The sequence below is a fragment of the Stylophora pistillata genome, chromosome 8, assembly GCF_964205215.1.
Source record: "Stylophora pistillata chromosome 8, jaStyPist1.2, whole genome shotgun sequence".
Lineage (NCBI taxonomy): Eukaryota > Metazoa > Cnidaria > Anthozoa > Scleractinia > Pocilloporidae > Stylophora > Stylophora pistillata.
Window position 1 is genome coordinate 15,554,955 of NC_142526.1, and position 14,446 is coordinate 15,569,400.

General features: G+C 39.8%; 1 protein-coding gene across 1 annotated transcript in view; it reads right to left on the reverse strand.

Annotated features, from left to right (window-relative positions):
* Positions 1 to 14,446, reverse strand: part of LOC111321554 (endothelin-converting enzyme homolog) — an 86,171-nt gene that overhangs the window by 43,553 nt on the left and 28,172 nt on the right. Inside the window, exons 9-10 of the mRNA XM_022924470.2 lie at positions 8,059 to 8,157; positions 7,080 to 7,157 (exon numbers count right to left, since the gene is read on the reverse strand). Coding sequence (XP_022780205.2) covers positions 7,080 to 7,157; positions 8,059 to 8,157 — 177 coding nt within the window. The remainder of the gene's footprint in view (positions 1 to 7,079; positions 7,158 to 8,058; positions 8,158 to 14,446) is intronic.

The window sequence follows — 14,446 nt, forward strand, 5'->3', positions numbered from 1 at the left end:
ACAGGTTGCTGCTTACTTAATTTGGGAGAACTTACTTTTGATAGAATAACCTTGTTCGATGTTCTTCTACACCTATTCTGCCTACGTTATCTGCTTAAAAGTTTTCGGAGACGGATTCGTTTGTTGCTCTAAAGTTTTTTGCTCTAAAGAGGTAGAATAACGAGATGGAACAGAAACCAGACTATTTTGGAAAATGCCTAGCCCTAGACAAGGAAAAGGGCTGCCTTGAATATCGTGCAACCTTATCACATCAAGAAAAATGTGAACCACAGCACTATGTTCACGATTCAAAGTATCCCAGCATTCACATCTACCATTTGAGTTTGTTATCACTTCCTAGTGGGGCAGGGAGCAGTATTTGAATCAGGGATATTTCAAGGAATTCGAACACGTTCTATTAAAACCCAAATTTGCTAGCTGAAATTTTTGGCTGTATACTCGGGTCCAGAAAGCTTTTTCCACGTCCAAAGTCACGGGCAACAACGAGCGACAACTCCATCGCAGCCAATATTATTAAACAAAACCAATAGATCCTGAATGGAAACATGTACGAAAATGTACAAATGGGTTAGACGGTTTTCTCTTCCCTGTTGTAAAGCGTTAGAAGCTTGTAATAAGCGCTATATAAGTTGTTTGTATAGAATCTGTTCGCGTGACGTCATAGAAAAGTTCGAAAACGAGGCGCCGCCATGTTGGAGGAGTGATTCTTGAGATGGCGGTCAGTGAATTGCAAAAATATGCGTCTTCGGACAAAGCGATTGCGGGTTCCAAGCTTATGTTTTCCGCTTATGCCAATTCACTGGAAGGCAGTATTAAGAAAAGGTACGTCGAAAAGATCTCAGTGATCCTTTGCTCGTTCCAGTGCAGAAATATACTTCGGAATGCCTTCCTCCTGTCGAAGCTTGTAATATTTTGTCATATCTTGTGCTCGAGACCAGCTTCTACACTAAGGATCAATTCAAGAATTTCCGAAGCCTATCTTCCTACAATTAAATGGTTTCTGGTTTTGTTACAAGTGTTCTTGGCCAAATAATCCAAGATAAATTTGTTGTTCTCGCTAAAGTAAGGCATTCGAAAAAGGATGAATGACCCCCACGGGCAGCTCTGGATCATAACAACCACAGAAGGAACTGCTGTTTCAGCGCATTGTGCGGGATGTATGGCTGGGCTGGGAAAATGCTGTTCTCATATCGTGAGTGTTCTTTTTTATCTGGAAGTCTGGACAAGATTGAATGGAAAACTTGCATGCACTCAGGTGAAATGTACATGGCCTTTACCTTCTACCGTAAAACAAGTAGAGTATGCGAGAGTGAGGAATATTAATTTTGCGTCGGCCAAGAAAATAAGAAGTGAACTTGACAAGTCAATAGCATCTGTCAATTTCTCGAGCACTAAATCAAGTTCTGCAGCTCAGTCCAATGAACCCACACCTGCAGAGAACAAGCCAGCATTAAAGCCACCATCCAAGGATGAATTGCAGCAATTTTACAAAGCACTGAGTGAGTGCAGAGTCAAACCAGTTTGCCTCAGTTTGATCCATCCACATTCCGAGACATTTATTTCTACCACCCGGGATATCAAAGCTATCCCAGATTTGTATGAAAAGAAATATCTTGATTTATCTTATCCTGAACTACTCCAGGAGTGCTACAAAGTTGATTTAAAGTTATCTGGGGAACAAATAAAGGCAACTGAATGGGACACTATTGACCAGGCTAAAGGAAGTGCCTTTTTTAGACAAAGGGCTGGAAGGATAGATGCTTCCAAGTGCAGCGAGCCACACAGATCCATCATAGCCATCGCAGTCTTTGATCAAAACCATATGTTATCCAAATATTTTTCGGTTTAGTACAGCACCTTCTAAAAATGGATGCAAAGACGAGGCGCTAACTATCGCAGCTTATGAGAAAACCATGAAAGAGACTCATGCAAACTTTGTAGTCACCAAATGTGGGATAATCATTAACAACAAGTATCAGTTTTTGCGTGCAACCCCAGATTTTCTTTGTGAGTGTGATTGTTGTGGACAGCGCTGTGGAGAAGTGAAGTGCCCCTTCTGTATCGAGGGCCTTGACTTTGACAGTTATGTGCAAATGAAAGCCTCTTGTTTAGACAAACATGGAGATGAATTTATGTTAAAAAGAGACCATAACTATTACTTTCAATCTCAACAACAAATTCATACTGCTGGGAGAGCTTATTTGGATTTCATTGTGTTAGCCACAGATGGAACATCGCATCAGTTTGTGAAGCAAAGACTACTACCAGACATTGAACACTGGGAGACACAAATCCCTAAGCTAGAGACATTCTGGAGAATTTGTGTATTGCCAGAAATCTTAGGTCGCTGGTACACTAGAAATATGGACTTAAAATCTCAGATAAGTCCAAGGGAGAGTTGGCCATCAGGTGATGAAAAAGCATAAATGAGGAAACAGTTACCTGTGCTAATCCTGAATGCAAAGTGTCTATATTCCACCCATCTTGCTTCTGTATTGATAAACTGAAAGTAACAAAAGTCTGGTAATACCCATACTGTAGAAAGTTACCCCAGTTTGCAAGACCAAAATCCAAGAAAATGCCAGATTTGAAAGATCAGTACATGGCTGAGGCAGCAAAGCTGAATAAGATCTGCGTGTGTCAAAAGAAAGCTGAACCCCATGAAAAGTTATTGAAATGTCCCAATGAACTATGCTCAAGTGGGAAGTTCTTTCATGTGGCACGCATGTCATACAAACGGTATCCAAATAATACTAGAACAACCTGGGGTGGTGCAGGATTGCCACACTAAAAGCAGGCCATCAGAAACTGTCTGCATCAATTCAGAGACCCCTGTAAGCAGTTCATCATCACCAGCCAGCATACATTCTGAAACCCTTCAAAGTGAGCCATCGACATCCATGGGCTCTCAAACCTCAACAACTGACCCAGATGTCTTATTAACTGGAACTACTATTAACTTAGATGTTGATAAGACAAGTTCACTTGGCAGTTTAACTGAAAGGGATTTTGCACTCATTACAAGTCCTTGTGGATGGTTAGATAGTGCGACAATTCACCAAGCGCAGCTTTGCTTAAAAAAAATTAATCCAAACATGGAGGGATTTCAAAGGCCAACCCTTGGTCTTTGCAAAAACTTTGATGTTGTTAGTGGAGAGTTTGTTCAGTTGTTACACACTGGGTTTGCCTGTGCTCAATAGGATGTACTAAGGGCCATGTCAACTTATATGACAGCCTTTTCCACGATGTTAGTTGTGATGACATTGAAGAACAAGCACGAGACCTTGGTAATGAGTTCAGGAAATTTTCAGTTGTTCCTGTTCAGCAACAAATGAATAGATCTGACTGTGGTGTGTTTTCTATAGCTTATGCTACAAGCCTTGTTTTCATGAATGAAAATTAAATTAAATTATTCAGTATTCCCAAAATTATTCAGTATGACATCCCAAAAATGCATGGACACCTGATAAAATGTTTAAAGTCTGGTCAAATGGAGCAATTTCCTGCCATTCCCGACTACACTTACAATTAATCGCTCGGCCTCGGTGTATTTAATGGATTTTCACTTGCATGCAGTATTTTAAACCTGATCACCCGTCATTATTATTCACTCTTTAATAATCGGGTACGAGGGCTTTGCTGTAAAATTCCAGACTGAGAGATGAAATTTTGCTTTGTGGACCGAGCCTCAGGGGTTGTCCATAAATGTCCAGAATGCACCTTGTGCTTGTGTTACAATAAACCCTGTGGTATTTGCAATTGTGCAAATCAGGAACCAGAACAATGACAGTATCTATTGTGGTATCAGAAAATATCCATACCCATCCCTACGATGATCATTGAAAATTCAGAGGGGGGCAAGAGGGCTCTCAGAAGCCAAAATGTTTAGGGAATGTATGAAGCAAAACTGGAAATACCAGATGGTGTGGAAGGGTTCCAGCTATATTAAACCGTCCTTGGGGAAGGTATGGAAGTTTTCTAGAACTACATATTAAAACTTACTAATTAGTGCCAATGGGAAGAAAAAATCTACAAGAATACTGCTCTTTTCAATCAAAAGGTACGATAGGCGGGCAAAGGTTAAACAGGGCAGAGCACACCCTCACCATCCTACCAATCAAAGGAATTTGGTTCCCCTGATTGCATGTAAGAAATTCAGTCGGAAGTGTACTTTGAAGAATTGTATACTTCTGTCTATGGACGCCAATGACACGTTCCACGTGAATGCGGACATTGACAATCTTTCGAGTTTTCTCAATGTCTACAGGATCTAGATGATTTTTGCCTTTTGCAACTGCAGGGATGTTGATTTCAGCTTGGCGAAACCACACCTCTTCATGGACCGTAAACCCTCGGTCGGCAAGGACAAGATCTCCAGGAACTAAGTTCTTTAAAAATCCACATTTCTGTATAAGAAATTTATCGGATGTACGGCCACCCCATGCCTCACTCACGAATGAAATGGTACCCTGGGGAGTTATGCCAATCAAGACTTTAATAGTGTTATGGTGCTTGTAATTCGAAAATTTTTGGGCCCTTGCGAATAAGTTCGATGATCTGTCAATGAAAACTTCGAAACAGTCAATAATAACACATGTTTTAAGTCCAAATGAATCGATAAAACATCTTGGCATTGTCCTCTGCAGTTCTTCTCTATCTGGCCAGGAAATTAATGATGATAATGTCACCTCCATTACAGTCAACCAGCTGACAATAATTCTTGAAACTACTGTCCTAGACACATTAAAGCGATATGCAAGGTCTTGACTTGGTACCCCGAGACGCAATTTTATGAGAACCAAGACAAACTCATGAAGTTTACTCAACAGAAGAGGACGTCTGGTTACACGTGGTGACAGGAAGGAGAAAATTTTCTTTAATATCTCTAAGGACGGCAAACCGGCATAAAAACGCACTTTCTCGTTATCTCCTTCAAAGTAATCTTCTTCAAAAGCAGTGGATTTTTGAGGCAGCCACGTTTTTTGTGTTCTAAACATGTAGTCACACTCCTCCGTATGAGTGCTGCACGATCGGCTGTAACCCTCTGGATCGATCTGTGTTGAGGCAATGTTTTCAACGCTTGCCTTCTCTACTTTCTCTTCCCCTCCAGTTTCTCCAAAAGTTTCTCCTTCATTCATCATATAAATATCTCTTATTCGCTCTCCAGGCTCATTCACCTTTACAGATTTCCTTTGCATAGCTTCCTGCTCCTCACGTTCTCTTTCGCGTTTTCTCCTCTTGGTAATCATTTGTGCTCTTTCTTGTTGTTGTTGTTCTTTCCGCTCGTCGGATTCCTATAGCTTGTCGTGCCCCAGATGCAAACTAGGAACCCAGTTTAATCGATCCCATAATTGTGCTGCTTTTCCCGAATGAAAGTGGATACCGCAAACCCGGTCATTTTCTAGAATTTTCCCCGTCAAGTCAGCTCGACTAATGGCAGCTAACCACCGAGTTCGCCTTTCGGTAGACAAAATCTCGGTTTCTTCTCCTTGATTGGTGACAATTTTTGGCACCCGACAAAAGCAAAGCCCTGGATTCTTCTTTTTGTGGTTAGAACAGCCAACGACGAGGTAAAACGAAGGCATCGCTCGAGAAATTACGCTTTGGAATAAAACAGCTTGCTACAAGTGCTAGATATTTTCACTCCTCCAACATGGCGGCCATAAAATTTCTCTGACGTCATAGTCATGTGACCGCACACACTCCATTGTATTTAACGATTATTTGCCTCAGGCTCGGTAAATGTTTTTTAAAGATCCCTGAGGTGAAGGCGAGGGTATTATTCAGCAACATTGAATGAGCCTAAGGCGAATAATTACCTTAGTATAATTGCTCAGATGCTTTCAAATTTTGCTGTAAATTTGTTTAGTTGCCTGAACCATTTTGTTGCAGTTGTTCAATTACTTGTATCGAGATAAGCAGCCAGTTTCCTCTGGACAGGTTCACTTTGTACAATAAATACAGACTTCATATCTTTATTTTGAAAATTGTTACGCCAAACTTAGTAGCGTCTATTGTGCTCTTCAGAATTGCTGTGATCACTTCGCACGAGGTGATTATATCGAGATATGATGCAATCCTTGAGCAATCAGAAAATGTGCATCTCCATGATCAGTGGAACAAATATTATAAATATTGATATTTGTCAAATTTAGGTTTTTCGTTTCTTCTTAGTTTTTTTTTTGTATGCCACAAAGTCCATATTTCCCGATGAGCACTTTGTGACGATGCTTAGTAGTCCATGTAGTCTGTAGGCCAGGACCCCCAAAAATGACTTTCCGGTACCACTCGGGGAGAGTAGTGCTGCCATGATTTTTTTGAAACGACAAGTACTCTAGTTTGATGTTATGCATGGATCCGCCATACAAAACTAGATGGCTTTCTCCTAACACTCTCTTAACTGGCGACACAACAATCGTGTAGGGAGGAGGAGGAGGAGAAGGAAATGCCTAATGAGGAATGTTCTGGGGCACGAGGAAGATGGGTATGAGGAAATAAAAGACAAAGCAGGAAAGGAATCATCTGCTAAGCTATAGAGATATAGTTAAGACATTGAAATCATTATTCCTTCATGTGAATTGGGTTCTCATTCAGGAAAATTAATGAACTTTAAGTACTCTGATTTTTTGGAATAATTTTTTTTGATATGCGTTCCTCCTCTCTTGAAGATTAAATTATATTTTTACCTGAAACTTACAATGCCTCATATTTTCAAATAATTGCTTTGTTATGTGATTTCTGATATCCATGATGGCGGATGCAACATGTCGTTGGCGGTAAGTCTGTTATAATTTTTTTTATGTAATTTCTGATATCTCTAACCACTCGGCCACACTGCCTCATTACAAAGAATAGTGTTAGGTAGTTATTGTTTATTCTCTCTCGATTCTAACCACGAGATAATACCTGTTCAGATACTCATTAGGCACTACTAAGGCACATAATAATTAAACTGGAGTAATTGCATTTTTAACAAATTCATGGTAGCATACTCCGCCCGAGAGGAACTGAAAAGTCCAGGGAACATATTTCTTCCAGAGCTCGTCTCCAAAAAAAAACCTGCATACGCATGTACTTACGTCCTTGAATCTCTCTGATAGTTTTCGTTTATCTTTCATATATTCTGGGTACCCAATGTTCTGTCTGATTGCAGAAGCCTGAAGGTAACAAAATAATGTTTTGGTTATGTGTATTAGACAACGTATTAATATTTGAATGACTATGTAGTGAAATCGTTTCAGGAAAAGCCCAAACTGAGTTCTTACTGAATTGACCGAACGATAGCGGGGTCAGTATACCTGGGTCGGCGATTAAAATTTTTTGTAACATCATATAGTTCACTTGCAACGCTTAGCTTGTTGTTTTTCAGATTGCTATCCAGCGATTAGATTAGGTTGTTACAAGGTATCACCTTAACCAATTTTATTTTTTTGTTTAGATGAGAAGCTACGAGACTTAGCGAATGGGAAATTTATCTACCAGCTAGATGTTTAACATCAGAATCTGGATTTGAGATGTTTTCTGTAACGCCGATAGGCGACGGAGTTGTGACAGAGGGGCGAAAGAAAAATTTTCGGGGGCTTAACAGTTCCACTGCATTTGTCACCATATTGACCCTTGATTCTCAATCTGATGTATCATTAGGTTAAATGAGGATGTTTTTATTGCTGTAAAAACAATGTAAGCATTAGCATCACGACAACAGCAATGACTGAGAGAAAAAAAGCTTGAATGCGACTTTTTACTCAATAGCAGCTCCACTTATTAGCAATTTCTACTGCTTCGCAAATCTCTTGAGAAGAAAAATCTGACCTGCCCATTGATTTGAGGATCTCATAAGGGTCACCATTTAAATGTATCCATGAATATATAGGTATATTACAAAAATAGAAAACGAAGTTTTAAAAGGATAGTCGAGAAAATGTCATAAGAACTTTGAATTTGTTAGAAACACTGGAGAATTTTATAAAGTCGTGTCCTTTTTTTGAACAAGGCACTGACGGAAAGTAGACATCCAGCATGGAAGGAAGTCTTTCGTCAAAGTGTTTACAGTTGTACCTTTTCTTTGGCGTAGGCTCTTGTTTTATTGTCCATCCAGCCAAGTTTATCGAGGTTAGCAATGAAAGTTTCCTTCAAATCACTGATCATGGCCATTACCTGAAAAAGTTTAGTCAGTACCAATAACAAAAAGGTATTTTCTTGAAAAAGGGCAAACCAAACTCTTGGCTTACTTGACTGCAAAATTAAAAATTTAGCTGAATGAACATCCGACATTATGAGTTGTTGAGACTATTCAAACAAAAATATCTAAGCCAGGTCAATTTTGACTTTGTGTGTATAACGGAACTGGTCAGTGGGACAATGAAATGTTATCGTCTTCTTAACAGAATAAATAGGTAAAATCAAGCCACCATATGCCTACAAAAATATTCATAGTATCAAATGCGAACATTTTCTTCTGAAATATGGCTCACTGAAAGCAGTGATTTTAGCAGTTCATAGGGTTAAACCTTGGACGTTTAACAAGCCGTGAGTACAGCACATTTTAGGGATAGAGCCAAAGCCATTGCCCTCTCAGAAGTCCGCTTATACAGCTACCTACCTTTTTACCTATGCATCCACCTTTTTCCAAGAACAACAGCAAACAAATCAGTAGTATAGTAAATGGGGATTCTGGCCCACTTTCCTGCGAGCCCCAAAACATTTTACACCACTCTCAGAAGCAGACTATAAAGCGCTTCTGAGATGGATAAAAAATATTCAGTCACCTCAGGACACATGGGATTCTGGACCACTTAACCTTAGGGCCTCAAAAAGTTCCACTTGCAACTCATCCAGAGGTCGGTAAAAATCTTCTTCAAACCAAACTTTTCAGAAAAATGGTTTAAAGAAATATTCCTTATATATATTATGGAGTCCAGAAGTGGTTAAAAAAGTTTGAAGGGTCTTTAGGAAAATTTCTTGAAGTCCAAATTTTCAGAAAAAAGGTTAAAATAATTGATTTCTAAAAATGAGTGAAAATATAATCGAACTATATGATATGTATAAATTGAATCTGAAAAAAATTGTTAAAATCTGAGTTGATTCATCTCGTGATGAATCAGAATGGTGAATTAGAAAAATTAAAGGCTCAGAGCAAAGCCAAATTAATGCCAAAGCCCAAGAAATCAGTCAAAAAAATGGTCGAAGAGTATGATGAAAACATTGAATTGCTGCATTGCAGGGTGATCGTGGTGATCTGGAAATCAAACCAACGAAGACACAGAGAGGTGGTGCTATTGCAACCATATTGGCGAGCATTGGTTTCCCTCTTTTGATGAATATGCTGACAGGAAAAGGCATGCAGAAAATATCACACAGAAGTGCCTCCTCCTGTGATATTGGCATCTGATGGCGGTGGATTGTAGAATCGTGTGTATAACCAAATGATGCCTTAGAGACCGCCTCCATTTATTGACAGTTCGAGAGATGCAACTCTTGGAAGAGGCACAAAGGCTAGTAAAAAAAAAGAACCCAATCTAAAAAGGGAAAAGAATCGGTGTTGGGAAAAACAGTCCGTTCAATGAAGTCCCTCTTCTCGGTGACATTTTGTAACTAAAGCAATATCAAACTTTAACTTATTCAACTGGATCAAGTGCATAAAAGTGAAGAACTTTAATAAGGTGTTGTCAAGAAGATGAGATACTGAAGGAGAAAATTAAAAGGGGTTATCATGTGATTAATCTGAATGACAAGGTTGGTGCAGGCACGCATTGGGTCAGAGTGAATGTGAAAGATGACGTGGTAGAGTATTTTGATAGCTTTGGTTTAGACTGTCCTTAGAAAATCATTATGCTATCTGACAGACCGTCTGGATGTCAATCATGTTTATAACAGCAAACAGTTCCAAGACCTGATATGTGGTTATTATTGTTTGTATCATATCAATGAGAGAAACACGAAGAAATAGTTATACGGCATTATCAAAGTATTCTCACATAATGATACATTGTTTAATAAGAGATTGATAATGAGATATCTTATGGGTTGGTATAATGGTGATAATCATTTGAATAGCAAAGATGATGAGCAAGGGCCTCTAGGGCCACAAGGACCACCAGGTTTGCAAGGAGATAAGGGAGACAAGGACGATAAGGGAGACAAAGGAGACACTAGTCCTGTTGTACCCCGTGGTTTGAAAGTTGATGAGGGGGGACAAGGGAGACCAAGGGCTCAAAGGTGATGCCGGCTCAGTTCAAATGTTGATATGAAGAACTATGAAATTGAAATATCGCAGGCCCAGCAAGCGGTAATGACGCAATTACTGAAACACGTGTTAATGCAATTGCCAATGATATTTTGACTTCAAATTTTTCGCGACTTTAATTTCCTTGGCCAAAACAAACTTCTTTTCACAATGGATATTGCGTTTCTATACACTGTCATTTCCTAATGGCGAAGGTCTTCTGGCCCTTAAAAATTTTTTTGATCAACGTACTGTTAAGGAACCTAAATCTGAAACACTACTACGCTTAGCCGAACTAGTGCTCACACTCAATTGTTTTTCATTCGGGGACAACTTTTTCAAACAAACCAATAGTGTAGCCATGGGTACCAAAATGGGACCTAGCTATGCCAGTCTTTTTGTAGGTTTTGTCGAACACCACTTTTTCAGGCAATACAACGGCTCCAAACCTGAACTCTACAGTCGCTACATCGACGACTTTATCGGCGCCACCTCCTCTACTAGGAGGAGCTGACTCAATTCATAACCGCAGTCAATTCTTTTCACCCGGCTCTTAAATATACCTAGAAATTTTCTGACAATTCCTTATCCTTTTTAGACATCGAAGTTTCAATTGAAGGCAACGGTTTATGCACTAGTGTGTATTACCAAGCTACAGACTCGCATAATTACTTGTTGTATTCGGTCTTCGCATCCATCTCACATTAAGAATTCCATTGCTTTTTCTCAGTTTCTAAGACTTCGTCGTTTATGTAGTGATGACTCTGATTTCCACCACAAATCAGAGTCAATGTGCCAGTTTTTCCATAAACGTGGTTACCCTGATTCTGTCGTTCAAGCGGGTTACCACCGCGCCCAACTTATTGATCGACATTCAGCACTACAAACGTCACAAAAGGAAGATTCCGACCGCATTCTATTCACTCTCACGTTTCACCCTCACAACCTCTCAGTTAAATCCATCATTCTTAAAAACTTTAAACTACTTAAAAAAGATCCAGAGACAACCACTATCTTTTCGCAGCCTCCGCTTATTTCATTCAAACGCGACAAAAACATAGGAAATTTTTTGGTCAAAAGTTCTTTTCAGACTAATGACCAACCAGGCACTTTTAAATGCGCTCGTATTCGATGCGAAAGATGTCCTTTCATTCCCAACACTGAGAAAATATCGGGACCCAAACGGTCCATTAAGATCACCGATCACTTCAAGTGCACCTCCGCCAATGTAATCTATTGCATAACTTGCACTTATTGCAAAAAGATTTACATCGGCGAAACAGGCAGAGGACTAGGTGACCGATTCCGAGAACACCTTCGCGACGTGGAGAGGAATGACAAGGACACATCGAAACCAGTCCCTAGACATTTTAATTTACCTAATCATTCTAAGCAACATATGGCAATCTGCGGTCTTTCCTTACACTTAGGTAGCACGGAAAGCCGTAAAACTCTTGAACAAAAGCTCATATTCCAAACCGGCAGTCTAAATCCCACAAGTATCTGTTATGACGTATGCTAAGCACGTGACTCACCTCGTGCGTTGTTGTTGTTAGTACATCCGCCATTAAACTAGTTGAGTTAAAATTGCAATTGACTCTATTCTCGTCTCTCCGAACACTACAAATTTTGGCGACGAGTTACGGGATTAAGTAACATGCCCGGGGGAGATAGTACCACCGAGGTCGAAGTCGAAGGAGCGATTGCAGCTTCATTCAGTGCTCCAGTTGCTGGTTATTTAGGACGAATGGAGAATTTTAACCCGAAAGTGGAAGAGTGGTCGACATACGTGGAGCGTTTGGAGATGTTCTTTGTGGTGAACAATGTTCCCAACGAGAAAAAGGCAGCCAGTTTACTTACCTCGATTGGTGGGAAGATGTATGCTTTGTTAAAGAGTTTAACTACGCTGACTAAACCGACGGAGTTATCGTTCACGGAAATTGTAGAAGTTATGGGCCGACATTTGACGCCGAAACCAATTATCATCGCTGAAAGATACAAATTTCACAAGTAAAATCAAGTGGAAGGTCAGTCAATTCGTGAATTTTTAGCTAAGTTGCAAAAATTAGCAGAAACTTGTGAATTTGGGGTATATCGCGATGAAGCATTGAGGGATAGACTGGTGTGTGGCATTACCTCACAAACGATTCGAAGAAAATTATTATGAGTAGCAGATTTAACACTAAAGAAAGCAGTAGATATCGCCGTTGGCATGGAGTTGACGGATAAGGAAATATTCGAGATTTCTAGTGAGCCTAAACCCGTTCGGAAGGGGGAGGTACATGATCCATGTTTTCGTTGTAGTAGGCGAAATCATTCACCTGATAAGTGTTTTCATAAAGATTGCGAGTGTCACATATGCAAACGAAAAGGGCACATCAGTCCACAATGTCTGCAGAAGAAGTCTGCGAAATCCCCAACCCAAGGTAAACCCAAGCCACAAAAAGTTAAACAGGGAAAGAAGAAGAAAAAAGATTCAAGAATTAAGTTGTTAGGCACTGGAAGTGGTTCTGGTAGTGAGGCTTCTGACTCCTCTCATCCTGAAAACTCCGGTGACGCATATCAATGAATGGCCAATGTTTTCTGTGAGAAATTCCTCAGAAAAGAAATCGGATGAAATATTGATATCGCTTAATATCAATAATGTTCCCTGTGAATTAGAATTGGACACAGGAGCTGCAGTGACTGTGATCCCTGAAGAAATATGGCAAAAGATTTGGGCTCAGTTCCTTTGCAAAAGTCTAACGTGACTTTAAGGAGCTATTCTGGGCATTCGATACCAGTGTATGGAGAAACTGCTGTTCATGTTAAGTATGGCTCCCAAGAACTTGACCTACCCATTATAGTTACTAATGGGAAAGGTGTTGCTCTCATGGGAAGAGATTGGTTATCAAAGATTAAGTTGAACTGGCACCACATTAATGCTGTTCGACAAGCTAACCAACCAAGACCCAAGTTAGAAGACGTAGTTCAACAGTACCCCAAATTGTTTGATGGTAAACTAGGTACCATTACTGGATTCACAGCTCAGCTCAAAGTGAAAGAGAATGCTACACCTCAGTATTTCAAGTCTCGTCCGATGCCTTACGCACCCAGGGAGAAGGTGGAAAAGGAGCTGAAGCGCCTGGTGAAAGAAGGAGTATTAAAAAAGGTTGAAAGTTCGGATTGGGCCACACCAATTGTTCCCGTTCTTAAACCAGATGGAACAGTGATAATTTGTGGCGATTTCAAACTCACCATTAACCCTTTCTTAGATGTCCCAGAGTACCCTATGCCGACACCAGACGAATTATTCACAAAGTTGAATGGTGGTGAATTATTTACTAAGCTAGACCTCAGTCATGCCTACCAGCAAGTAGTCCTGGATGAGAAGTCCCAACCCTATGTCACCATCAATACCCACTTAGGTTTATACCGGTACACTAGACTACCATTTGGAGTGGCAGCTGCACCTGCAATATTCCAACAGATGATTGACAAAATGCTAGATGGCCCTACCCAAACTGGCGGAATATTAGATGATTTGATCGCCACTGGTCAAAACGATGAGCAGCATATCGAGAACTTGCACCATACTCTCAAGAAATTTGAAGAATGTGGAGCTAAGTTTAAAGTTTCAAAGTGTGCTATTATGCAACCTAAAGTGGAATATTTTGCATTCGTGTTGGATCGGGAAGGTATACATCCTTCCCCAGCCAAAGTTCAAGCAGTCCTTGAAGTTTGTGAACTTGAGAACCGAACAGAATTGCAATCATTTTTAGGTTTGGTAAACTACTATCGCAAATTCATCCCAAACATGTCAACATTGGTCAGTCCTTTGAACCAGTTACTATCGAAGGACACACCCTGGTGTTGGAATAGGGAATGTCAAGTATCATTTGATGATGACAATCTTTAATGAGGAAACTTTTTCACTAAAAAGTGGTTTACAAAAAGGACCTCGAAAATTAAAAATTAAAAACTTACAATGAATAAAAATGCTAAAAGATGCTACTAAAAGCTAATGTATCTTATGTGTAATACAAAACTTAAATCAATGAATTAAAAATCTTACGCTTCAAAATATTTACATTATCAGCGGCTCGTATAGTTTTGTCCAGCGAGTTAAAATCACTTACAGCATGATAGCCAGTTCTTTGTTTGCCCCAGTTTCTTTTAACGGATGGAATTTTGAGGTTTGCTTTATTTCTTGTGTTGTAACTATGCTGTTCTTGCTGAGTG